Raw genomic sequence first — 27,992 nt, forward strand, 5'->3', positions numbered from 1 at the left:
AGGTCTCGAGATATCATTTATATTCACACAGAATAACAGCCTAGCAATGTCTGCGGATACTCTTGATAGAAAGGAAAGTGATTGTCGAGACGCGAAGGTGGATTTGGATACGATTTTAGTAGAAGAAATAGGACAGTTCGGGAAATTTCAGCTTCGAACGCTGGCCCTGACGTTGGTCGCTGTCATATTTTCAGCTTTTCACGCTGAGTATGTGTTTACCACTGCCAGAATCAACAGCAGGTGAGATAAGACTATCGAGTCTTACAGACATTGAATTATAACTCTTAAAAACTTGGATGGATTAAAAGAAGTTTACAAAACTCACATGACCTTGCTCCTTAGAGAATTATTATAATTATAGTAAGTATAAAAGATGAAGTGTTCATATCGCTGCAACCGATTATCATCGGTAAGGAACTTGAACGTTATTATGTGAATTATTACATGTTATTTGAATTTAAAACTAAATTCTCCAACTTTAATCTGTAGATTAACTACTTACTATACATTACAATTTTTACGGTTAAGCTTTTATTACACGATGTTTGTTACTTCACCGTGGCAGTTATTCGTAAACTACATTTACGAGATAAGTACGTATTTCATTAGAACAATTAGTAACTTCTTTTTTTTTCAGGCAGGGAGGGACCCGAACCTCATGCGAGGCTTCCGCGCCTAGGGGGCGCGCTGTGTATGTGAGACTTGACCGTCTGCAGATATTAAGAGCAGACCGCGGGTCTAAAGATGTTTTAGGGCCCTACCCATCAAATCACTCCCCTTGCACTCTCTCACCTGACATCCGATCTCCACCCGAGGTCAGAACCTAGTCAGAATAGGGGGGTTCCCGTGGCCGAAATCACCAACCACACTCTCGGCGCCACCCCTAGGACACCCGACCGACGTATCGTCAAGGCGATAGTCGTCGACTCTACGTTAGCCGTCTCGCCTGACGGGTTGGAACGCAATACACCGCCAACTGGTTGCTCTTACACAACAGTGCCGTGGAACTGCTGCAGCGCGCTAGAACACAGGTAGCACGCCACGCGGTCTCTCCTCCTTAGGTCGTCCCGTAATCTTAACAGGAGTGAGGTCGCTTCTTACAGGGGCCGGAGTCGGGCAAACAGTCCTTCTCCGGCCCCCAGCTCGACGGCGACGGATAGGTGCGGAGAGGGATGAGCTCTCCCTCTCTCGTTCCGGTCGGCAGCGACTAGTCCGGTCCTATTTGCGGGACGAGGACACGGTGCTGGTCCAACAATGCGTGCGAAATGTGCGAGTGTGTGCTCGACCATGTCCTCGGCGCAGTCACAGTGGCGGCACATCATTATCGGTTCCCTCCGGACGATGTGATGCAGGTACCGGCCAAAACACTCATGGCCGGTGAACATTTGCATCAACCGGAAGGTGGGACGCCCTCGGTCACGGTTCGCCCATTCCGCGAGAACCGGGCGCACCCCCTCGACGGTCCAAAAACCAGCCGACTGGTTCGCTAAGCGCCGAGATCACGCCTCCAGCACAACCCGCCGCGATTGGAGCCTCCGGATTCTAATCAGTCCTTCGCCGGGACGTGGCTGCCCCCTGTCGCGATGTTCGCATCGTCACGCATAATCAGCGGCGAGAATCTCCACCTCCAGGTCCCAGGGAGGCATCTTGGTGAGAACCTACGTCGCCTCGAAGGAGACGTTGTGGTAACCATGGATCGCCCTGACCGTAATCGCACACTGCGGGCATCGCAGCGCCGCGATGTTCCTGCGAGTCAGAGCGCGGCCCCCTTGACGTTTAGCAAGAACCGGCTTAACCAGCCGTCGCCACCAGCCAGGGGCCCAACTTCTCGAAGGGCGGAAGTTCCAACAACCGTCCAATTCAAGGTCGAGATACCGCAACCCGGTCACCCCGACCTCGAGGCGGACGCCACCAATCACCAGGTGGGCCCCGGGTGGCGGCTCTCTCTCAGCTCTGTGAAACAGCAGGGCCTGGGATTTCTCAAGTGCCACCTCGAGCCCCATCCTTAGAATCTTACTGACGACGTACGCCACACCTGCGCAGGCAAGACGGGCTGATTAATGATAGTTCTACTCCCGGACCCGACCAACGCGTATCATTCACGTAACACACAACGCGTAGGCCCAGGAGAGGGAGAACAATTGGTACCTGCCTGCTGGATTTGAACACCGACACAGCTGCATCATTCAATACGAATACACCAGGCAGCTTATCCAATGATCCAAGGTCACGATGGTTTCCTAAGTATTAGGTTGTGCGACTCAGCTGATTAAATGTACGCACTGGCATTCTTCCTGAAAACTTATTTGTAGGATGTAACTGTTTGAATTTTAGTTAGACGATAGCCAGTTCCGCGATAAACAACATGTGGTGTGGCTTTCATACTATGTACATAATAATATATCCACGGCGAGTGGTAACCAAGGATCTTCCTCAAGCATCAAAATAGTGGGCAATAGAACTAGCGCTATATCTATATGAATTGGTAGGTACGTAATACACTATTATCAAATGTCCTCAGGTGTCTAATCTCGGAGTGTGAAAATCCATCAACAGCTGTGTTTACCCCAGATTGGATCCTTAATGCAGTTCCCGGTACCAGCATCACTTCATTCGACAACTGTCAACGTTATGCTAATTCCTCGACCGTTGTCCCCGATGGCCTCACGTGTCCTGCTGAATTATTTGACGTGAATCTTTTGGTCAATTGTGAAGCCTATGTGTATGAGCACGCCCAAACTGTTGTTTACGATGTGAGTACGTCATCACTGTGGAGCAACTTCGCAGCCGATGTTTATATTTGCTTACGTTTTTTTTTTCTTTTTTTATTGCGTATATGGGTGAACGAGCTCGCAGCCCACCAGTGGTTACCGAAGCCCATAGACATCTGCAACGTAAGTGCCGCCACCCACGTTGAGATATGAGTTCTAAGATCTAAGTATAGTAGAACGGCTGCCCCACCCTTCAAGCCGAAACGCATTACTGCTTCACGGCAGAAATAGGCGGGGTGGTGGTACCTACCCGTGCGGACTCATAAGAGGTAGTAGGATCAGTGAAAAATCGTGAACATTGTTAAGTACGTATTTCATTAGAAAAATTGGTACCCGCCTGCGGGATTCGAACACCGGTGCATCGCTACATGCGAATGCACCGGACGTCTTATCCTTTAGGCCACGACGACTTCAAATCTTCACCATTATTGCTCGACGCTAACGCGAGACCTCATACAGCACGAGAAACCGTTTTAACTCTACAGGAACTTCAATTAGAAACTATTCGTCACCCTTCGTATTCGCCAGACCTTGCTTCAACGGACTACCATTTTTTTCGTGATTTGGACAATTTCCTTCGTGATAAAAAGTTTTCTTCCCACGAGGCAGTACAAAATGCTTTCACACACTTTGTAGAATCTAGATCACCAGAGTTCTTCCAAAGCCATAAATGACCTTCATATTTGATGGCAGCAATGTATAGATAACAATAGTAGATATTTTGATTAAATAAATATGTTAAATGAAAAAAAACTAATTACAAACTTTCAGTTCAACTCGGCAAATTCATACTTTAGCCCCTAACAGTAAATGAACTGTGAAGTGACTTTTTATATCCGGATTTTGAGAGGCAGGAACTGACTCCACACGACGCGGCTCTTAGTGACGCATCTTGATGCCAGAAGTTCTTCACTGGATTTAATATACCATGATTATTTTATCGTATCTATTTTATAATATTTATATTTACTGTATTTTATGTAACGGCTTGCCACCATAACACAATTTAGTGAAACAAATTAACCTAAATGAAATGTGAATCTTACGAAATTTTAATTAAAATTTCAGTACGATTTAGCATGTGACGAGTGGCGTCGAACTCTGATTGGATTCGTACGGACTTTTGGTACATTGGCAGCCTTACCCATCACAGGGTACATTTCTGATCGCTGGGGTCGACGCATTGCCCTCGCCGTTAACGCGTTCAACACCGGCTGGATCGGTGTGACCAGATTCTGGGCCAATACTTACGTCGGGTTCACAGTTTCACAGTTTGTTGAGGCTGCCTTTGGGGCTGGAGTGTTTTCTTGTACTTACATATTAGGTATTTAATGAATGTTATGTTGTTATGTACATATGTATTATTTGTTCTACCGCAAACATTTTTGGCTTTGACATGCTTTTGACATGCTACTCGCTTGTGAACAGCAACCGAACCTCTTCACATAAAATCAATCCTAACCACTTGTTTTGCGATCAAAACTTGATTTGTGGTGCAGCAACGGCTGCCCGGGTTCATACCGAACCAATAACGTGTTGCCATATTAATAATTAAGTACTAACACGTACTGTGATCAAACCAATACCTATTCATTGAATGTACTTCATTAAAATCTCATTTTTTTCTATAGATCCAATTAGTAAATTAAATCGATTTTTCCAGTATTGGAATTAGTTGGACCAAAATACCGAACGATAGCTGGAGCAATACTTACTACATTCTTTGCAATTGGCCAAGTGATCATGGGTCTTATTGCCTGGGCTATTCCGGACTGGAGATCTCTTACATTAGCCCTCTACATACCTCAACTGATCACTGTGGGATACTTTTGGATTATTCCTGAATCAATTCGATGGTACATGAGCAAGGGTCGCTATGAAGAATCCGAAAATGTACTTCAAGAAGTAGCGAAAGTCAACGGTAAACATCTATCAAAGAAATCTTTAGAAGCTCTTCGCAGTACAGCCGAGGAAGTTATGAGAAGAAAAGAAATTGAAAATATCGAGAAAGCAAAGGAACCCTGGTTATTGGTATTGGTATTGCACAATAGAAGAATATTAATTAGGTGTTTAGTCTCCCCGGTTTGGTGGATCACAACCACCTTGATCTACTACGGATTATCTATAAACGCTGTGAATATGTCTGGGAATCCGTACTTGAATTACATGGCTGTAGCTGCAGCCGAGATTCCAGGATTCTGGATTGCGGTGCTGTTGATGGGCAGGGTCGGAAGGCGGCCGGTGCTGATTGCCGCATTTTGGCTGTGTGGAGTTTGTCAAGTTGCATACATATTTATGCCGAACAGTGAGTTTTATTACTTTGTTACAAATTTACTCGATTATGAGGTCATTTTTAAAGACTCAAGACTCGCATTTTAAGCTTTAGATTAAGTGTTTAGACACATCGTAACGTTTGCTCTGCAATTTTGCTCCCGTTTTAGAAGTCATTAGGAATTACTTAGTCAATTGTCACGTTCAACTTTCGATAAAATGGTGCAAATTTTTAAGTAGTTTATATCATTCGCTGTGTTTCGTTCTAGATGCCCTGTTGTTCTTGTCTTCCATGCGTGAGGAGATCATAATTTAAATTTCTAAAAAAGAGAAAATTCTATATTTGATATTCCTATTAAGGCATTGCTGAAGTCCATGGGCGACGGTAACCACTCACCATCAGGTGGGCAGTATGCTCGTCTGCCTACAAGGGCAATAATTTTTTTTTTTTATCGTTTGCAGAATGTATATTGTCTTAATTATATAAAAAAAATTATATCTATTCAGCTTACTGATTGGCAAACGCACTGTGTATATATAGCACTCGAGAAATGTGTGTGAATATAATGTATTCAAATGTCAAATCCATCCATGACAGTTATGGTATAAACTATTCATTTTATCCTTTAATATACTATTTCCATTTCTTTATTTTCTCGATGACAGCTCTAATTTGATAGTTGTAGTGTTGTGATCAAATAGGAAATGATATTGATCGCATATATTTATTAATACGAAGAGAATTATATTAATAACATTATAAGAAACCAAAACATTATAGCGTCGGATTGGGAAATTCATGTGGCGTTCGATAATATAGAAGTACAGTTATAAGTTATAACAAATGTTGGGGAGAGCTCATCGAGTGACGGTGACGATTCATCAGATTTTGATTAAAATAAATAAATAAAGAATGAACATAACATAATTACATATTGTAATGAAATGTAATATTAGTTAATAAATTTGTACAAAATTATCCGGAAATAGTTTAGTATTTTAGTAAAAAAATATCGGGTCTGTTATCGTGTTACGTTTATCGATAGCTCAATCCCTATCAGTTTCTCCGACTCTGCTATGACCTCGTACGCGTGTAAGCGTCATATTTTTATTAAATAATGTATATATACATAATGTGAACAAGTCACTGGTTCAAGTTTCTACAGGAGCTGTCATCGAGAAAATAAAGAAATGGAAATAGTATTGTGGTATCAACTATGGTTTTGTCGCAGTGAAATGATACCACTAATTACAATTTTATATTTAATTAAAGAGCAATCAAATATAAATGTTAATAGCGGAGCACCAGTGTATGTTTGTCTCGAACTCAACCGAATGAAAAACATTTTGCGAGTACCGTCGAATAATATATATAGTGCGATGCTCCAGCGCAGGGCCGCACTCAGCGCAGGGCCGCACTCAGACTTGCTACCGTATAATAAGAGTCGCTGCCTGACACAGCACAGCTGAAACCGAACGTTGGTGTCGCTGATCCACTAGCCCTTGCAACGTGGTTATGTAACTAACTATTACAGAATTTTAAATACATTATTTTCATTAACACGTACTGCGAGCTTACTCCGGGAGTGGACACGCGTAATTGCTAGGCACTTAAAAATATTAGAAGCGATTTCTATTCGGCTCGGACATATTCATTATCTGGAGATGGTCAAACAGAGGTGACTGTTGCGTCTAGGGTCGTGGGTTCGACTCCCACATCGGGCAAATATTTTGTGATTGTATATTATCTCTATATATTATATGTTTAAGTATGTTTAACATCCAAATTCTAAATTAGAGCCGGATGAGATTCCGTGTTTAGTTCTCAGTTATAATCGTTAGTGTCATATAGTTAATGACTCTTTTGCCTTCCTTGCAAACAACAACACTGTACATTCTCTTGTACCATTTCATCAACTATGAGTACTTTTTTATTTATTGCTTAGTTGGGTGGACGAGCCCACAGCCCACCTGGTGTTAAATGGTTACTGGAGCCCATAGACATTTACGAGGTAAATGCGTCACCCACCTTGAGATATAAGTTCTAAGGTCTCAAGTATAGTTACAACGGCTGCCCCACCCTTCAAACCGAAACACATTACTGCTTCACGGCAGAAATAGGCAGGGTGGTGGTACCTGGCGAGCTAGTTCCCGCCGCCGCTGTCGAGCCGGAGGGCGGGACGGACGAAAGAGCGACGGACGTAACCCCTCAATAATGGGGCACGTCCATCGCTTCCTCCAGGCCAATCTGAACCACTCCGCCAGGGCGCAGGATCTCCTCGTCCACACCATGGCGGAGTGGTCAATTGATGTCGCTGTCGCCGCGGAGCCGTACTTCGTCCCTGCTGATCAGGATTCCTGGATCGGGGACATCGACGGCTCCGTGGCAATCATAATCAGACAGGCTGCGGCGTTACCCCCCCTGGTGATGGTGGCCAGGGGATCCGGTTAAGTCGCGGCCAGGGTCGATGAAACCGTCGTGATCGGGGTGTACTTCTCTCCGAACAGACATCTCGCTGAATTCGAGCGGTTCTTGGGCGGGCTCGAGGCGTTGGTTAATCGCCTCGGGTCTCGCCCGGTGATTTTAGCGGGAGACCTCAATGCCAAATGGGTAGCTTGGGGTTCCCCCGCCCGAACTCGCGCGGCAGGATGCTCTCGGAGTGGGCGATCGCGGCCGGTCTCTGTCTCTTGAACAGGGGTTCGGTCGCGACTTGCGTGCGATGGAACGGCGAATCTCACGTGGATGTGACTTTCGCATCTCCTTCCATCGCACGCCACACCCGTGGCTGGCGTGTTCTTGAGGAGGCGGAGACGCTCTCGGACCATCGATACGTCCGATTTGAGGAGGCAGACCTCTCGCTCTGCGTCAGCTATGGTCGCCCGTGGTGAGGAGGAGCTCCCGCGTAGTACGCCTCGATCATTCCCCAGGTGGGCACTGAAGCGCCTGAATAAGGAGCTCCTGGTGGAGGCGGCTGCAGTGGCTGCGTGGGCACCCGTGCCCGCGAGCCCTGTGGATGTGGATGTCGGAGGCTGACTGGTTCCGGGGAACGATGTGTCGGACTTGCGATGCAGCAATGCCCCGGGTAGGTGGCCACGCTCCGCGTGGCGGTGCGTACTGGTGGTCACCCAATATCGCGCAACTCCGTGAGGAGTGTGTGCGGGCGCGCCGCCGGAGCGCTCGCCACCGCCGCCGCCGTCTTCGCGATGACGACTTTGCGGAGGCGGCGGACCGGCTGCACGCCGACTGCCGTCAAAAGCAAGAGGCGTTGCGGCTGGCCATCGGTGAGGCCAAATCTCAGGGCATGCAGACGCTCCTGGAGACGCTCAATCAGGATCCCTGGGGGCGCCCATACAAAACTGTCCGCAAGAAATTACGGCCGTGGGCTCCCCCGATGACCAAGCGACTCCAGCCTCGGCAGCTGCGGGGAATAGTTTCTGTGCTGTTCCCACAGGGAGAGGGGACTTTTCGGCCCCCTTCCATGGGCACGCCACCACGTCACGATGGTGGTGATGCCCCTGCCGACGTGCCCCCTCCGAAGATTTCGGGGGCAGAGATCCGTACGGCCGTGTCAAAGATGAGGAGGAAGGACGCGGCCCCCGGCCCTGATGGTATTAACGGCCGGGTCTGGGATTTGGTCTTCGGTGCTCTGCGTTACCGGCTTGTGCGACTTTTCGAAGCTTGCCTTGAATCGGGACGGTTTCTGACCCAGTAGAAGACGGGCAGACTCGTCCTTTTGAGGAAGGAGGGGCGCCCGGCGGACTCACCCGCGGGGTACCGCCCCATTGTGTTGCTGGACGAGGCGGGAAAATTATTGGAGTGAGTTGTCGCCGCCCGCATCGTCCGGCACCTGACTGGGACGGGGCCCGATCTATCGGCGGAGCAGTACGGCTTCAGAGAGGGCCGCTCTACCATCGACGCGATTATGCGCGTGCGTGCCCTCTCTGATGAAGCTGTCGCCCGGTGTGGGGTGGCTCTGGCGGTGTCCCTGAACATTGCCAATGCTTTCAACACCTTACCCTGGTCAGTGATCGCGGGGGCGCTTGAATATCACTGCGTCCCTGCGTACCTCCGCCGGCTGATCGGATCCTATCTTGAGGACAGGTCGGTCGTATGCACCGGACACGGGGGTGCGGTACTCCGCTTTCCGGTCGAGCGCGGTGTTCCACAGGGGTCGGTCCTCTTCTGTGGAATATCGGCTACGACTGGGTCCTGCGGGGTGCCCTTCACAGCCCTCTCCCGGGCCTACGCGTTGTGTGTTACGCGGATGACACGTTAGTCATGGCTCGGGGGAAAGACTACCATGAGTCTGCCCGTCTTGCCTGCGCAGGGGTGGCATTCATCGTCGGTAATATTCGAAGGTTGGGCCTCGAGGTGGCGCTCGAAAAATCCCAGGCCCTGCTGTTTCACAGGGCTGGAAGAGAGCCGCCACCCGGGGCCCACCTGGTGATTGGAGGCGTCCGCGTCGAGGTTGGGGTAACCGGGTTGCGGTACCTCGGCCTCGAATTGGACGGTCGTTGGAACTTCCGCACTCACTTCGAGAAGTTAGGCCCTCGGCTGATGGCGACGGCTGGCTCGTTGAGCCGGCTCTTGCCAAACGTCGGGGGCCCGACGCAGTAGTACGTCGTCTCTACGTGGGGGTGGTGCGGTCCATGGCACTATATGGGGCCCCCGTGTGGAGCCGCGCCCTGACTCGCAGGAACATCGCGGCCCTGCGACGCCCGCAGCGTGCAATCGCGGTCAGGGCGATCCGTGGATACCGCACCGTCTCCTTCGAGGCGGCGTGTGTTCTCGCCGGGACGCCTCCCTGGGACCTGGAGGCGGAGGCGCTCGCCGCCGATTATGCGTGGCGATGTGACCTTCGCGACAGGGGGGAACCACGTCCCGGAGAAGGAGCGATTAGAGCGCGGAGGCTCCAATCTCGGCGGTCTGTGCTGGAGGCGTGGTCTCGCCGCTTGGCGAACCCGTCGGCCGGTCTCCGGACCGTCGAGGCGGTGCGCCCGGTCCTCGCGGAACGGGCGAACCGTGACCAAGGGCGTCTCACCTTCCGGTTGACGCAGATGCTTACCGGCCATGGGTGTTTTGGCTAGTACCTGCATCGCATCGCCCGGAGGGAACCGACGATGGAGTGTCACCACTGTGACTGCGACGAGGACACGGTCGAGCATACGCTCGCATATTGCCCCGCATGGCTGGAGCAACGCCGTGTCCTTGTCTCGCAAATAGGACCGTTATGACGGACGGATGAGTCCTGGAAGGCAATGCTCGACTTCTGCGAGTACACCATCTCGCAGAAGGAGGCGGCGGAACGAGAGAGGGAGAGCTCATCCCTCTCCGCACCTATCCGTCGCCGCCGAGCCGGGGGCCGGAGAAGGGTCTTTGCCCGACTCCGGCCCCTGTAGATGGTGGCTTCCCCCCGGTGAAGGTCAAGGGGTGACCTGAGGGGTAGAGGCCGCGCGGCGCACTACCAGCACTCTAGCGCGCTGCCAAGGAGTAACGAAAGAGCGACCGGTTGGCGGTGTATCGCGTCCCGACCCGGCAGGCTGGTTCTGGTCCAGCGGGGTATTCCGGGACACCAGCGGCACTGTCTGGGCGGCCTGACGGGCTGCCGTACCGAGACGGCTGACGTTTCAGAGCCTTCGATTCGCCTCGAAGGCTCCGTCGGCTGGGCGTCCTTGGGGTGAGCCGCGCCGTCTGGTTGTAGTGTTGACCGCGGTAACCCCCCTACCTCATCCGGGTTCTGACCTCGGAGAGGATCGGACGTCGGGTGTAAGAGTGCAGGGGAGTCGTTTAGTGGGTGGGCCCTAAAATCCTTGGGCCCGCGATCTGCTCTCAACACCTGCAGATCGTTGAGTCTCACATACCCCGCGCGCCCCGTATGCGCGGGGACCTCGTAGGAGGTTCGGCCCCCGGCACGAAAAAAAAAAAAAAAAATGTGGTAGTACCTTCCCGTGCGGACTCACAGGAGGTCCTACCACCAGTAAAGATAATAATTGTATATTTAATTTCAGACCTCTATGCGGTTTCACTCGCCGTGTACCTGGTTGGAAAGATCAGCATATCCACAGTAGTGACGGCTATCTACATGTACACCGCCGAGCTATACCCTACCAAGTACAGACATAATCTGTTCGCCTTCTCCTCCATGGTGGGCAGGATCGGATCTATCACTGCGCCTCTGACTCCTGCTATTGTGAGTTTATACCAATTTACATCAAGTACCAATATGATGTCATTAATCTTCGACACGTACTATGAATTCTACTGTTGTAAAATGAATAATGCCTACAAACGTTTACTGGTAATCACTTTTTTCACGAATGCTTACCAATGTTCAAGCGTCGTAGCATCTTAGTAAAGTCTTAGTGTCTGCCAAATATTGGCCACATGTCTAGTCACCGATCAACATCTCCAAGATACAACATTATGTTATTTTCCAGGGAGCAGCTACGTTTGATAATCTGCCATTCGTCATGTTCGCTTTCCTGGCCTTCCTCTCCGGGTCACTGATATTTCTCACTCCTGAAACATACGGCACCAAACTTCCGGACACTATGGAAGAAGCTTCTAATATAGGACTTAGCAATAAATAACATTTTTGATTGTTTTTTTTTTAAAACCAGTCTGTCCAGCTTTTGACCAAGAACAGTTAAACCCAAGAACATTGATTGTATTTATTTCTCATAACCTAAAATATCTAAAACCATATGCCACGAATTACTTGGATTTGGATGGATTTGGCCTGTGTTTGGATATGACAAAATGAAGAAAAGTAGAAAAAGTACTTTCAGTGGTGTCAAAGACAATCGCGACGGCATCCGTGCTCATAAGATCGTTTCAATAATCAAGTCATAAGATACTCAAGTTCACTAATTGCCTAATAGTGTGCTCTTACATTTGTGATCATAAGTAACTGGATCGGAATACTAGGCTGCACTAAAAGTATCGGGAATGGAATATTTCCACTGTTCCTGTCATATTAAAATCTTTTTAATTGAAAACTCCTTGGTTTTAAAAATCGAATACCATTTATTTATTTAAAAAAAGATTCTCGGTCTTGTCACGAGGTTTTGTCAAACTTGTTTAGTCGTTGAGAAAATGGAATTGACTCGAGAAAATTCAAGAGCGATGATTTATTATGACTTTCGAAGTGGTTTAACACAAAAACAGTGTGTTGACCGGATGATTTCGGCATTTGATGATGAAGCCCCATCCAAAACCACAATTTATCGCTGGTTTGCTGAGTTTCAACGTGGACGTGTCAAGCTCAGTGATGATCCCCGTCAAGGTCGTCCAAAAACTGCAGTCACCCAAGAAAACGTTGATGCTGTGCGTAAGCTGATTGAGGAAGATCGTCATGTGACATACCGCGAAATTCAGGTAACTTTAGACATTGGCATGAGTCAAATACAAATAATCTTGCATGAACAATTAGGTGTAAAAAAGTTGTTTTCCCGATAGATACCGCATTCGCTCTGTGAAGAGCAAAAAGCGGCTCGCGTTACTTGGTGCGTCAGAACTCTCGAAAGACTCCACGCAGGATCCTCAAATGCTGTATAGAACATTGTATCAGGTGACGAATCCTGGATATACGCGTACGAGCCCGAAACAAAAAACCAGTCACGAGTTTGGGTGTTCGAAAATGAGTTAAAGCCAGCAAAAATTGTTCGTTCACGGAGTGTTGCAAAAAAAATGGTGGCCACGTTTCTCTCCAAAACCGGCCATGTTACGACTATTCCTCTTGAGGGACAAAGAACGGTTAATGCAGAATGGTATGCTAGCATTTGTTTGCCACAGGTCGTTTCTGAACTCCGTAAAGAGAACTGCAACCGCCGCATCATCCTCCATCACGACAATGCGAGCTCTCACACCGCGCACAGAACAAAAGAGTTTTTAGAACAAGAAAACATAGAATTATTAGACCATCCGCCGTACAGCCCCGACCTAAGCCCTAATGATTTCTATACTTTCCCTAAAATAAAGAATAAATTGCGTGGACAGAGATTTTCATCACCTGAAGAAGCTGTGGACGCCTACAAAACGGCCATTTTGGAGACCCCAACTTCCGAATGGAATGGTTGCTTCAATAATTGGTTCCATCGTATGTAAAAATGTGTCAAATTTCGCGGAGAATACTTCGAAAAGCAATAAATACATTTTTAAATAGTAATGTTGTGTCACTTCGTTAATTCCCGAAATTTTCAGTGCCGCCCTCGTAGCCATGTTCCACCGAAAAAGAGCCACAGCGTGCCATGGCGCCAGCGCCATTCTCTTGATTACTTTGTTGATTGCGGATTTGTAATTTGCCTGGCGTTGTTTGCCTGGCTTTGCTCCCTTTGACCCTTAGATAACGAGAAATTATAAAAGATAATGTTTTAGAATATTTTTAACCTATTGTACTAATGACACATAGCCACGCCATCCAGTGTGACTCTCAGTGAATGTATTTCTGAAATGCATCCATTACTTAATTACGCGTCATTTGTTCTTCGATGAAGTTACCTACTATGACAAAAACTTTCCCTAAAGTATTAACAAATTTTGAACCAAGTTTTAATTAAATTGAATAAATCATGTGCAAAAAGAATATAAACGAATTAACATACTAAACTTGATATGGATGAAATTGACAGTAAATTATGAAAATGTTAAACATATTTTGTGAAGCAATACTTCCGTAACCAGTACGGGTGGAAAGGCGTTTTGGTGTATTATAAGCCTGAGAGAAGAGAGAACGAGTAGATTTCAATCGCGGCGCGGAGCAGCCACTCCTTTCAGATTAAAGGGTGGACCAGCCCTGCACAATAACGTTGAGGCTTCGGCCTCATAACTCATAGTAAGTGGCGGAGCTTACGTCTAGGTGGGTGGGTTTATTCATCGATGCAACAAAAAGACAACTTGATCGTTGGTCTAGTGGTGAGTGAGCCGCCTCCCCTATCTATTGTACCAATTTCATTCCCGGTCAGAGTCAATGTATTTGCCCTGCTTCTTAGATACATGCTCTTCGGGCTATTTCTGTACCTACATATAGAGAAACCAACACAGTGGCAAAATTAGTAGAACGATAATTGAAATAATGCCAATAAAGATTAATATAATTTATTGGTATAACAATTATTGTATTTTACGTTTTATGAGAAATGAACGGTTATAGATAAGAGTATTTATGACGCTAGAAGTGAACATTGTTCGACTCAGTAAGTAGCTACAGTACTGCCAGCTGCAACCCGCCATTTGTACGATAGCTCAATTTAATTAATTTATCCTCGATTTTCGCGAGTCGTAGATATAAGTAAAACCATTATTTACGACTTAACCTGCCGTCTGTTGTTGTCTTGTATTATTACCGACGCGGCGACGCGGCGACGTTCCGCTCGGCTGTGTATTATTCGTCACTTTTGAATATTGCGCTAGCCACTACGCGCTAGTCTATTTTTTTATTTTTACATTTCATTTACACAGAATGACCTAATAGTAGTTATGTTGAGATCTTGCAGTTTATTTTACATGGGTTTTCATCTTCACGACGAAAAAAAGACAAGTTTCCACCATATGGTGCGTGAGGTTATTGAATTAAAAAAAAACATAACTTTAATAGAGAAGATAGTGAGGAGCGAATCAAGGTAAACTTATGTATTTGTCATTAGAGCACAGTTCGTTAAGAGTGAGATACAAATACGTACATTATATTGCAGAACGTTTCATTTCTAGAGCGTTTGCTAATTAAGTCAGATTTAGGTAAACTAATAATATAATATAAAAATAATGCATTCAATTTGATTACTTTGGTTTTAAGCATATAGGTACTCTTAGGTCAAGTGATAGTCTGTTGAACAGCTATTCTCCCACAAACAACGTTTCCTTAACACGCTTAGTTCGGATATTTAACGACTCCTGTTTGTTTTTACTTCTTTATTATAGTATTTTTTTTGTTAAATGTTTTCATTTACTTGTATTGCAGTTTGGGTGGTTCCATTGACATGTTCAGTGTGTCAAATATCAATATCAAAGTTATTTTTGTCAACTATCCTTTTCTTTGAGCCGGGAGCTGAACCTTCTACGAGTTTCCCGCGCCTCCCGCTTCCACTAAGCAAACACCCACGCCTAGGAGGCGCGCATCTGGTATAGTTTTGTTTTTTGCAGTGAAAATTATGAATGAAGGTTTTGCTTTGTTCGTTTAATAAATCATTAAGTAACTATATCGTAAAACCTTCAAAAATTTACAATGTTTTTTTATTTATTAATTTCCTACTTATTAGTTGAGCTAATCCAAGTATGCGCGGCCGGGTAGGTGAACTCACGGGCTCAACCTGAGAGAATTGCTAACACTGAACCTAGCAAGAGCAGTGCTTCGCAGAATCTACCGCCGCATCGGAATCACGATCCACTGAGAAAATCCAGAGAGAAACTCAGTGGGTTAGTTTGATTACGACGAAGAGTTCGACCAGGACGATGGCGGGTGCTTGAAGAATATAGAGAAATAGCATCGTGTAATAAAAATATATTCGCAAATAAGATAAGTTTGTCGAGATCATGTTCACCCATCTTTGCAATTTCTTTTTTGGAAGGACAAAATACAAAGTTTATAGTTGAAACTAGAGCTGCTGGCGCTGTTCAAGTCACTGATTGGAACTGACAGAAGCCACTATAACATCCTCAAATATTTGAATAATATCGATAAAGAATCGGCACAATAAAACTTATCAAAAAAAGACGTCCTGCGATAAACTTATTGGATAATAATATTCACGTAGTCGCAGAACAAGATAGTGGTCATGTCCTCGGAAACTCTTGAACGAAAGGAAAATAACTGTCGAGACGCGAAGGTGGATTTGGATACGATTTTAGTAGAGGAAATAGGACAGTTCGGGAAATTTCAGCTTCGAACGCTGGCTCTGACGTTGGTCGCTGTCGTGTTTTCTGCTGTTTACGGGGAATTCGTGTTCACGGCTGCCAGAATCAACAGCAGGTGAGATACAACAACTACTGTTTGTTATTTTAATGTGACTTACGGCCGTTTTCAATAACGTATCTGAGTTTTCGGATAGATAGCTATCTCCGAATATCAGCAAGAGCGTATCTATCCTTAGTTTGCGTTTCACAATCACGGATAAGTGCTATCTCTCTTTAACCAACAGTAGATAGCTTCTTCCCTCCGATTTATCCGAGCCTCTTGATACGTTTCGTTCTACTACAAATACGAAACAACATCAGGATCAAGACTTATTTTATTTTATTCTAAATTATAACTATAATTTAACCAGCATATTGTAGACTATCATAAACACATTTGTTTATAACAAAAAGTAATAAAAACATATGTAGATTTTTTTAAATTGGAGGTATTGCTATTTTTATCCTAGTCGAAATTATGAAACGAAACGTTTTGACAGTCCGTTTGCCAATAAGCAGTGATCAGATTCTTTTGTTTGTTTTTCTATTGTTTACCTACTATATTAGATGATGACTTACCTCCAAAACGCTTTAAAACTTTCGTTTATAATTCTAAGTGTGTTTATAATTAAAGAGCTACAGTGAAATAAAATGAATTCTGTAAGTATCTATGAACTACATTGATAATAATAATTTTACTTTGAAAACTTTGAGTTCAAGTTTAGAAAATATATATTTTTCAGTCAAGAAAGGCAGCACCCATGACAAAAGATGAGACGATGATTCTAGCAGAACTTGTGGCGGCGAAAAAACATTTCAATAATAAGGCAACAAATGCCACAAACAATAAATTGAAGGAGCAGGCTTGGCAAACCCTTGTAAATGATTTTAATTCGTCGATTCGTCGTTTCCCACGAACTCCATCGCAGCTTCGACTAAAATGGGAAAACTTAAAGAACGCTACGGCAACCTAAGAAACAACCTTAGTAAGGTTAGTATAATTAGTTGATTGTTTGTCTCTAATAACACATTGATAAACATGATTTTTTCTTCAGGTTGCCGTAGTATTTGAAATAATTATGCTCTTTGTTACAGGCTGGAGGTGGTAAGGATTGCAGATGAAATTTTGGATAAAGCATGCACATTGTTGTAGGTCACATATAATATTTTTAACACTTTTACAGCCAAGCGGAAACAAGATGGCAGAAAAGAAATGCAAGGCTAGCATAGGGACAATGCATTAGCAGAATATCTAATAGCAAAAAAGAGACTTGACTTGGAAAATAAAGAAAAGGGTAGCAAAAGTTAAGTTAGATTTAGATAATTTAAAAAATTAAAAATTACTTAAAAGGAATATTAAATTTCATAAATGAAGTAGGCAATAATAATTTTATGTTAGATAGTTTTTTAAGTATATGTACAAATTCTAAATTAAATATCTTGCATGTACTAACTACCATGTAATTATCATTTTGGAAAATAAAAAATAGTCAAATTATCTTTGGAGTTTATTTTATAAATTATCTTTGGAAGCAATTATTTATAAGTACATAGTTGTATTTCAGATGTAAGTTTTGAAAAATTGTTATGAACAATTATATTATTTTCCTGTAATGTATCTGCGACTGAAATTTCTGATTCTAATTCTTCTAAATTCATACTTCTGACGATATTATGCAGCATGGCAGCTATAATAACAGCTTGCATATTTTCTAGTTTTAATCTACTTTTCAATGATATACAGGGAGTCTTCTTTTACAAACACCAATGCATCTGAAAATTATACATTATTCGCTTAAATTATTTTACAATACAGTATAACAAGCTCTTAACTAAAAAAAAAGATTACCTCTCTATAGTATTTCTTGTTTTAATATGTGATTCATTTTAAATCGTTCCGATTGAGTATGTGGGTTAATTAATCACGTTAAAAGATAGGGTTGTGGGGATAGCCTCTATCGGCAAGCAAATAGCAATTTCCAAGTCCACCTTGTTATCAATGTTCTCTTGATATGTAGATAATTTATTATAATAGTGTCATATTAAATTCATATAAACACCTAAATATATAATATAAATAAATAAAAATATAATAATAATATATAATAATAATAATATAAATAAGGTAATATAAATAAGAAATACCTTTTCAATCGGAATGGTTAATTATAGTTGTATCATGAGTAGACCCAGGCCATCAAGCAACAACATTTTGAAACATCAATGATGCATTGCACACAAATTACACATTCAAAATACTCTTTTTCTATTTCTAAATTCCTCTCCTATATTTGAATCTGTAACACAAATATAAAATGTAGAGGTATTAGTGTGTAATAAGAATGAAGGTAAATAGCCTACCAGGTTATTGTATTAGTATATGAATGTCATTTAGGGCACCATGGGAATCCAGCAGTATTATAGAATTCCTGTTGAGTGTTATTTTGTAACACAACAAAAATTAGGTATAATTTTGCTATTGCTATAAACAAATATAAGTTGTAATAACGAGTACTTTTATGGTTAAAATTTATCTTACCTTTTTGACGTTACACTCAAATATGGTCTCATTAAATTAATCAATTCATTCACAACACCTTTGCTCAGAAATCTATAGTCAAATTCGTAATTATTGATCTTCGCCATGTAATTCAGACGATCTTTATTTTCCTAACCATATGATATCGGCCTCACTATCACTATCTGCATCACAATACATTATCATTTGAAATAATTCCATATCACTATCATCACTGCTACAATATGCCAATATGAAGAGAAACAATTATTAAATTATAGCGATTTACTTTCGAAAGATAAACATGTAACCGGCCGATTTTGACAGATAAGCGAATGCCCATACTAGAGATAGCGCCGCCTACCGGAGAGTTACTTAAAACTCATATTGAAACGGAAGTAAGCACGATTTGTATGAGCGTTCTATCTTTAGCAGGTTATCCGTCCTCCCGACGATGGATAGATAAATCCGATAGGAACTGCTGCCCGTCGATAGGTTATTGGAACGTAAGTAAGGACAAAAATATAGATTTGTCTATCTTTAGTAACCGAAACTAGGGATAGATAGGTTATTGAAAACGGCCGTTAATAAGATTTGAGTGAAACTGCGATTGTTACTTCTTGTGAGTCCGCACGTGTAGGTACCACCACTGTGCATATCTCTGCCGTGAAGCAGTAATGCGTTTCGGTTTGAAGGGTGGGGCATCCCTTGTTTTTTTTTTTTTATTGCTCTTGTAGGCAGACGAGCATACGGCTCACCTGATGGTGAGTGGTTACCGTTGCCCATGGACTTCAGCAATGCCAGGGGCAGAGCCAAGCCGCTGCCTACCGCTTAATACTCTCCACAAGCCTCGTTTGAAGAAGGACATGTCATAGCGCTCGGGAAACACCGTGGAGGGGAGCTCATTCCATAGCCGGATGGTACGTGGCAAAAAGATCTCAGGAAACGCACTGTGGATGACCGCAGTAGCTCCTGGTAGTATGGATGAACTCTACTCCGGTAGCGGGCGGTGCGATGGTAAAAACGAGATGCCGGTATCATCTCGAACAATTCCTCAGAGCACTCCCCATGGAACATACGGTACAGAATACAGAGGGAACCGAAGTCCCTCCGCAGACTCAGAGGTTCCAAGCGATCCGTGAGAATGGGATTATCGACAATCCGAACGGCCCTCCTCTGTATGGAGTCAAATGGAAGAAGCTGGTATTTGGGAGCCCCGGCCCAGAGATGGGAGCAGTACTCCACGCGAGGCCGGACTTGTGCTTTATAAAGCAAAAGTCTTTGTCGCCAGCGTTAATGGTCGTGGTATCAGAACAGTCACCGTCTACAGCGACCGTGATGCTCCGCCCATCCAAAAAGCTAGCGATCCACTTGCAGAGACCCTCGGGGACTCCGCAAGATGGTAGCTTCGATAGAAGTGCCCTATGCCAGACCCTGTCGAAGGCCTTCGCGATATCAAGGCTCACAGCAAGAGCCTCGCCCTTGCTCTCCAAGGCTTCTGCCCACCTGTGAGTAAGGTATACAAGAAGATCCCCAGCTGAGCGACCGTGACGGAAACCGTACTGTCGGTCACTGATCAGCTGGCGATCCTCAAGATACTTCAGGAGTTGTGTATTTATTATTCGCTCCATCACCTTGGAAAGCAAGGAAGTTATCGCGATAGGCCTATAGCTCGACGGGTCCGACTGGTCACCCTTCTTGGGGATAGGGTGGACGTGGGCGGTCTTCCATGAAGACGGAACCCTGTTAGTGCAATAAGAGAGGCGATACAAACGCGTTAGCGCAGGTGTCAGCTCAGGGGCGCACGTTTTCAGAACCACTGCGGGGATGCCGTCTGGCCCACTCGACTTATGAATGTCCAGGAGTCGGAGCTCCCGCCTAACTGCACACTGTGTGAAGCAGATATCCGGCAGGGAGCTATCACACCGGGGGATGTTCGGTGGTGTGGCACCCCCGTCGTCCACAGTCGGGTTCGAGGCGAAGAGTTTGACCAGAAGGTCAGCTTTCTCTTTCGCGCTGTGGGCCAGAGTGTCATCGGACTTGCGCAGTGGTGGGAGACTAGACCTGCAAAAGTTTCCTTCTGCAGCTTTGGCGAGCGACCAAAAAGCACGGCTCCCGGAGGGATAGCTCTTCAATCGCTCGCCAATTCTAGCAACGTGCTCTGACTTCGCCTTGGCAATTACCTTCTTGTAGGACCTGGAAGCGGCGTTATATTTCCGCCTTTCCCCGACGTCTCCTGGCATTATCCCATGCCACGTATGCGGACCGCTTGAGGTGTGCAGCATCCCTACTGGCATTGTACCCCCAACGGGCACTTCAGAGGAGGGAATAAACAATTCCATCCCCCGGAGCACCACGTCTTTAAGACGTTCCGCACAGACGTAAGAATCAGCAGAGGAAAAGCAGAACCGCCCCCATGGGTAGGATGCGTAAAATTCACGCAATCCATCCCAATCTGCTGACATATACCGCCAAACTCTACGATACCCGGTCGTCTTTCGACGACCAGGACGAGAGAGTGGTACGGCAGCACGAATAAGACAGTGATCAGACGATCTAAGCGGAGCGTCGACCACCACACTGTATCCGGCCCGATCTGTGGTCAGCAGAAGGTCCAACAAAGAAGGCTCGTGCCCCTCGATATCTGGGACACGGGTGGGCTGTGTCACTAGCTGGGAGAAGCCGTAGGCCAAGGCGAAATCGTAGGCAGTCCGACCCGGGAGGTCAGTGGTTCTGGACCCCAACCACTCTTCGTGGTGAGCGTTAAAGTCTCCAAGAACTACCACCTCCACAGATGGGTACTCTTCAAGCATACGGTTAGTCCCCTCTTGCACATGCTCAAACAGAGCTGAACCTGCATCACTGCTGTGGGACCTGTACAGGCACGCGTAGATTCGGATACAGCCCCCGTGATCTACGCGCAGCCACAAGAGGGACAGGTCCCGTTGTTCGAGGCCCCGAAGACGGCGACAACAGACATCAGCCCAGACGAATACGCACACCCCGGCATTACGCAGGAAGTTGTGCTCCAATACGTAGCCGGGGTATTCAAGGTATGAGGTATCGTCCGGAGCAGATATCTGCGTCTCCGTCAGAAAAAGCACGGCAGGCTGCGCCGTCTCAAGGTGGTGGTGTACGGCGTCAAGGTTGCTATGTAGGCCCCTGACATTGCTGAAATCCACATTAAATGTGGAATAGGGGATCGCCGATATAACCGTTTTTATTTTTCTGATTTTCATGTTGTTTTTTTTGGAGAGTGGGACAGGGTGAGGTAGGATGTTGGAAGTGAAATCATGACAACACCTGAATAAAGCGCGGAACATAGTGTGTGGTCGATCACGGGTTGCGTGAAAGACCGACGCAGGGCATGGAAGGGCCCCCAGTCCACCCTGCGTACGATCGCTGGGATCCACTCCAGTCTCCGACTCCGGCACGACGACCGCACGACAGGATTTTACACCGGTTGGCGGGACAGCTTCCCGGGGCGGAGTTTAGTAGAGACACCCGGGTTCAGGTCCCCTACTGACCGGCGGGCGGCAGCGGATACCGTTTCACTAGGTCTCCCTATACCCCCGTCAAACAATCACGCCCCGTGAGCTCGCACGCACGACTGCTCCGCATGCTCCAGGCGTCACCAAGACTCACCCCCAGCAAGGAAGGGGAAAGGGAAGGAATAGAGTAACTATACTAAGACCTTAGCACTAATATCTCAAGGTGGGTGGTGCATTTACGTTGTAGATGTCTATGGGCTCCAGTAATCACTTAACACCAGGTGGGCTGTAAGCTCGTCCATCCATCTAAGCAATAAAAAAAGTGTGTGATAATTAATAATAGAAATGGACGGAGGTATTCACATTTTGATAGCCGTGGATTCCGGAACCATTTAACACTAGATGGGCCGTGAGCTCGTTCACCCGCTTGCAACAAACAAATAATAAAACTCAAAAGGGTGCAACTCCTGGTGTGGATCTGTGGACGCTGGACGTTGGTGCGCGATGATCATGCATGCCTTTTCATATTTACCTTGTAGTATTTTAGAAAAAAGTGACTAACTTTATGGTTTTATATAAAAGTCACATCAAACCTCTAGGTGTCTTATCCCGGAGTGTGAGGAACCATCGACAGCGGTGTACGCTCCTGATTGGATTCTCAATGCAATTCCTGGAACCAGTCCCACGTCATTCGATAACTGCCAGCGCTTTGCAAATGCCTCGACCATCCTTACCGATAGCTCCACCTGTCCTGCTGAATTGTTTGACGTGCATCGTGTGGTCCAATGTGAAGCATATGTCTATGAACATGCCCAAACTGTTGTTTATGATGTAAGTACTTTATAGAATTTATTACACTTTAGTAGGATTTCGCAGACAAATGGTAAGAAAGAAGTCAAACGAAACTCTTCTACATTTATCATAGTTATTTGTTTGTTCAAGTGCCAGCACATCTGATATAGATTTGACATAGAAGATCTTTTAATACTATAAATATATATATATTTTTTCCATAAATCAATTAATACTCCATAGAAATTACGGGAAAAAATTGACAGAGTTATCAGCAGTTAGGTACAACAGTTTATTTTTAAGCCAGCGGTAACAGTTGTTGTTATTGCAATATGGTAGGTGTCCAGCTTGCACGGGTCAAACTTCATTATGCTTAAGCAGCAAACATAGAAACTCCGAATTGTTACTGATCAAGAAGATCGACTTAACATGATATTTTAAATTGCTTAGGACTTTTAATTTCCAGTTTGATTTAGGATGCGACGAATGGCGACGGACACTCATAGGTTTTGTCAGAACCTTTGGGTCGTTGGTGGCGCTACCCATCACTGGGTACATCTCTGATCACTGGGGGCGACGGTTCGCCCTCACCTTCAATGCCTTCAACAGTGGCTGGATCGGAGTCACCAGATATTGGGCCAATACCTATAGCGGATACATAGTTTCAGTTTTTGTTGAATCTGCATTAGGAGGTGCAGTATTTTCCTGCACGTATATTTTAGGTAAGCTGAACGTTTTAGAGGATTAAGTACTTTTATGTAAAAAGAAATGTAGTCGTTAATAGTCTAGTCGATAGAGAGAGAGAGAGAGAGAGAGAGAGAGAGAGAGAGAGAGAGAAAGGGGGAAGAGGTCGACCGTAGAAGACATGGATGAGTGTGTGAATACCGATATGAGACAGAGAGCAGTGAGTGTTGAGCTGAAGGCTGATAGAAGGGGATGGAAGAGAAAATTAGTTGTGCCGATCCCACCTAGTGAGATAAAGTGAAGAAAAAGAAGAGAATAGTCTTGAGTATTTTCAAAAGCAAATTGAAATAGCCTTTCCACTAATAAAAATAAGAAAACGGTAGTCTGTTCCTATGTAATAGTTATCACAAGATATCATCTGCTTTCAGTTTTGGAGTTAGTTGGTCCAAAATACCGTACTGTAGCTGGCGCAATACTAACCACATTTTTCGCCGTGGGTCAAGTGGTATTGGCTCTTGTTGCTTGGGCTGTCCCGTACTGGAGACCCCTTACGTTAGCCATGTATATACCTCAACTTATCACCATTGGATACCTTTGGGTTATTCCTGAATCAATACGCTGGAATATGAGCAAAAACAATTATGATGAAGCCGAAAAGTTGCTTCAAACAGTAGCTGAAGTCAACGGGAAACAGCTATCAACAGAGTCTTTGGAGGCTCTACGCAAGACTGCGGAAGAACAAAAGCGAAGAATAGATATTGAGAAGAAAGAGAATATTAAAGAACCATGGCTAATAGTTTTAGTGTTTCAAAATAGACGGATATTAACCAGATGTCTCGTCTCCCCGATTTGGTGGATCACTTGCACCTTAATATACCACGGATTGTCCATAAATGCAGTGAACATGTCGGGGAATGCTTATTTCAATTATGCTGCGGTGGCTGCAGCGGGAATTCCAGGTTTCTGGTTGGCAGTCCTTCTTATGAGTAGGATCGGAAGGAGACCGGTGTTGATCGGTGCATACTGGTTGTGTGGACTTTGTCAAGTCGCATACATATTTATGCCAGATAGTAAGTTTTTTTCAGTAAAATAAAATTGAACCCCTCCAAAATCTTGTGATCAAGTGATCTTTTAATAGATTAGCCTTTAAATATAATAATAAGAGAAAAAAAAAAGTAGTAGGATGAAACCCATTAGAAAAGGAGGACAATATTATAAAAATGGAAGGAAAAATAATTTACGGGCGATCTGAGGTCGGGAAGGGGATGGGGGGGGGATTAAGGTTAAAAACGGGTTTTCTCGATTTCCGGCAAAATTAAAAGTTCTATGGAAAAAAGTCAAATGGCAAAGTTGTAGGTAATAAAAAGATCTAAAACTTTTGTATTTACACTTTTTTACATAACCTGAAAATTTATGTGAAAAATTCAAAAAACCAAGTTTTGGATTTTTTATTTTTATCTTTTTCAAAAAAATAAACTTTTTTCACGAAATTTGGTGAAACTTACCTTTTTACGTCCCAAATACGCTGTAATTTATTTGATTAGAAATATTTATTTTTTCACCTTATTTTGAATTAACATCGAAAAAGCACCCTAATTTTCAATCGAAAATATAAATATCAAAATATCAAAAAACCGTCAAAATATCAGCTTTTTTCAAAAAGTTTGTATGTTTTCTGTTCGTTGAAATCTCTACTTTCATATATTTATGTATACATACATACATATTATGTATATTTCATATATTACAAATACCTTTCGATGGGCTAAAATTTTTCGTAGATGACTCAGGTATATAAGCTATCTAAAAATAGTTATAAATAAGCATCTACGCATATTCTTTCGATCTTTTTATTGCCTACAACTTTGCCATTTCACTTTTTTCCATAGGACTTTTATTTTTGCCGGAAATCGAGAAAAACCGTTTTTTACCCTTAACCCCTACCCATCCCCTTCCCGACCTCAGATCGCCCGTAAATTATTTTTCCTTTCATTTTTATAATATTCCCTTCCTTTTCTAATGGGTTTCATCCTACTATTATTTTTATTGGTTTTAAAAATTATCGACCCTGGTCTATACATGACTTGCATCAATTTACCTTGTCTCTGCCGATCTACGCAAGAAATATAACCTAAAAAATGAAAAATATTTCAAATTAAAATTGATTGCCAGCCATACATAAATTACACTTTAAAGGCCCAGTATTGTAAAATGGCAACTTCAGAGGAAATACCTATTATTTATTAAAGACTTTATCTATGCTTTATTTCCCATTACCCACTTTTCTTTAAAGTAGTTAATTTATGAGCGATAATTACATTGTACTGAAACTATGCGAGATATAAGGGTTGATAAGATTATTAAAATATCCGAGTACAATCATAGTGCTGTTATCTATAAGTTAATCGTAAATATTTCGGTTGAATTTTGTATTACACCGGTGTTAGAAAAATGTATGATTATGTTTTTTTTTCTTTCTAGATCTCTATGCGGTTTCACTCGCCGTGTACCTGGTTGGGAAGATCAGCATATCCACAGTAGTGACGGCTATCTACATGTATACGGCCGAGCTGTACCCTACCAAGTACAGACACAATCTGTTCGCCTTCTCCTCCATGGTGGGCAGGATCGGATCTATCATTGCACCTCTCACTCCTGCTATTGTGAGTGTGTATTCATGTGACTTATTTAAAAGTAGTGCCGTCCGTCCATAACAAAACTTTAAAAAAAGACACGGCGTAAAGGTTTTTTTTCCTACCTATGCTGATAGCCTTGAGAGGCTATTTCAGCGTAACCTTAACTAGTAGGTGAGCTCACGGGGCTCAAACCTGATGACGTAGCTAACTCGAACCCTAGCAAGAGCCGTGCTTCGCAGAATCTACCGCCGGATCGGAAACGCGACCCACTGAGAAGATCCGGCGAGAAACTCAGTGGGCTGTGTCTGAGGGTTTGCGTAAAGGGTAGGTCTGTCATATTACAATGTTAATATGACAATAAAACTCGAAATCGTCGAGGTATAAACAATAAATGTGATACGTCGTCGTCGTGATCTAAACACAAGAGTAAAACACGTCGTGTATGTGGGTCGAGGGATGCGAATGTACCGGGGTTCGAATCCCGCAGGCGGGTATCAAATTTTGTAATGAAATATCTACACATGTTCACGTTTGACTCTCACGATATAGGAGTAACACCTTTAATAAATGTAAAATAAAAACCCACAAAAATGATAATTATATTTAATAAATATATAATTACTGATAGGATATCTTGCGAGCCCGGGCTGGTATGCGCCACCACCCTGCCTATTTCTGCCGTGAAGCGCTAATACTTTCCGGTTTGAAGAGTGGAACAGTCATTGTAAAACAGTCCTGTGATTTTGCTCTTGTTTAAAGCGGGATGATAGCAGCATGTACGTTGCCGGTCGCGGGCTTCGCTAAGCATCTAACGCGAGACTGGTCGCTAACTCGTTCACCTGACTAAGCGAACAAAAAGGAACGGAACTATGATGTACCGAGTGGTCTCAGTAGGCTATCTCACTCCTGCCTCGACCAGGATGCCTCGCGAGGTTGTGGCATGGATTTAGTTTTTCTATGAGTCGTCATGTGCACATGTGCATATGTTCCCAATGACTGACTATTGACAGCTATAAAAAATGTTGTGTGTGATGGGATGCGCGCTTATATGTATATAACTGTATTATTATAGCGGACTAACTTATATGATATTATTATGTTATATTCTTCATATCGGACTAACGCATCCACATTAAGACAGCTCAATATCCAAACGAGGTTGTCTACCATTTGCGAAGTATACTTGAGTTCTTCGATCACAATGCCAGAAAGAGCGGTGACAATTTTGAAAAATTGATGGTAACTGGCAAGATTGCAGCAAAAGATCTCGTGGCCGCACCACTGTGGATGTCGTAGTCTATGATGCAATACACACCGCCGAAAACAGAGGAAGATGGCGAAACATCATCAAGAGGAGAATAATGGGAGGAGATGGTAACGACCCTCAGACATGAGAAATGCGACTCAGGAGGAGGAGTTTGCGTAAGCTAAGAATAATCCAAACAGTAAACAATATCTGTAGACTTTTGATGAGGACCGACCGTGAGGTCCATCTAGGTTTCTTTTCCTTCCATCAAAGCGATGCCTACCGAATGATATCTGTGTCAAACAACCCCCCTAATATTTGATTTTGCTTACTTATTTCAGGGAGCTGCGACATTTGATAATCTGCCGTTCATATTATTCGCGTCAATGGCATTTCTCTCTGGCTTCCTGATGTTCCTGACTCCGGAAACAAACGGCACTAAGCTTCCGGACACTATGGAAGAAGCCTCTAATATAGGGCTCAGAGATAAATAGTATTTTGATTGTAAACTGTATGTGTCAGTAATTATTAAACATATACTGTTTTTGTTGATTTGACAAAATATATCTGGACCTCCGGCTCTGATTCTAGAAATGTCTCCCTGCTAGGATGCTAAGCTGTCCTATTGTATTGTATTTTGAGACCAAAACCTTAGAATGTGCTTACAAATTTTTAGAGATTCTGATTGTGAC

At 44.2% G+C, this 27,992-nt stretch overlaps 1 protein-coding gene, 2 long non-coding RNA genes and 2 pseudogenes across 5 annotated transcripts; 3 read left to right on the forward strand and 2 right to left on the reverse strand.

Annotated features, from left to right (window-relative positions):
- Nucleotides 1-22: 22 nt before the first annotated feature.
- Nucleotides 23-11,642, forward strand: LOC149500084 (organic cation transporter protein-like; annotated as a pseudogene). Its single transcript, XR_016325245.1, has 6 exons — nt 23-240; nt 2,522-2,753; nt 3,840-4,095; nt 4,435-5,076; nt 11,052-11,233; nt 11,481-11,642. The product of XR_016325245.1 is annotated as an organic cation transporter protein-like (transcript).
- LOC149500085 (uncharacterized) lies at nt 9,694-10,661 on the reverse strand (annotated as a pseudogene).
- A 2,645-nt stretch (nt 11,643-14,287) lies between the features above and the next one.
- LOC114243758 (organic cation transporter protein-like) lies at nt 14,288-27,894 on the forward strand. Its single transcript, XM_089737717.1, has 7 exons — nt 14,288-14,663; nt 15,002-16,009; nt 22,542-22,773; nt 23,201-23,456; nt 23,847-24,488; nt 25,900-26,081; nt 27,642-27,894. The coding sequence occupies exons 2-7, from the start codon at nt 15,816-15,818 to the stop codon at nt 27,792-27,794; spliced, it is 1,659 nt and encodes a 552-aa protein (XP_089593843.1). The 5' UTR covers nt 14,288-14,663; nt 15,002-15,815; the 3' UTR covers nt 27,795-27,894.
- LOC149500086 (uncharacterized) lies at nt 16,022-17,431 on the forward strand. Of its 2 annotated transcripts, XR_016325247.1 has the most exons (3): nt 16,442-16,593; nt 16,677-16,924; nt 17,029-17,431. It is a non-coding gene; the product is annotated as an uncharacterized LOC149500086 (long non-coding RNA). The 2 variants fall into 2 exon arrangements; XR_016325246.1 differs by having other exon boundaries at nt 16,022-16,593; nt 16,677-17,431.
- Nucleotides 17,429-19,046, reverse strand: LOC149500087 (uncharacterized). Its single transcript, XR_016325248.1, has 2 exons — nt 18,473-19,046; nt 17,429-18,230 (listed from the first exon to the last, which is right to left on the reverse strand). It is a non-coding gene; the product is annotated as an uncharacterized LOC149500087 (long non-coding RNA).
- Nucleotides 27,895-27,992: the final 98 nt, after the last annotated feature.

The sequence above is a fragment of the Bombyx mandarina genome, chromosome 23 (genome assembly GCF_030267445.1).
Source record: "Bombyx mandarina strain Sakado chromosome 23, ASM3026744v2".
NCBI lineage: Eukaryota > Metazoa > Arthropoda > Insecta > Lepidoptera > Bombycidae > Bombyx > Bombyx mandarina.

What these genes read in the sequence shown, in the direction of transcription:
- LOC114243758 (XM_089737717.1), top strand. Translation starts at nt 15,816, where the DNA reads ATGTCCTCGGAAACTCTTGAACGAAAGGAAAATAACTGTCGAGACGCG. An exon ending in TTCCTGCACGTATATTTTAG is followed by an intron (nt 23,457 to 23,846) that starts GTAAGCTGAACG and finishes ATCTGCTTTCAG; the next exon opens with TTTTGGAGTTAGTTGGTCCA. An exon ending in CACCTCTCACTCCTGCTATT is followed by an intron (nt 26,082 to 27,641) that starts GTGAGTGTGTAT and finishes TACTTATTTCAG; the next exon opens with GGAGCTGCGACATTTGATAA.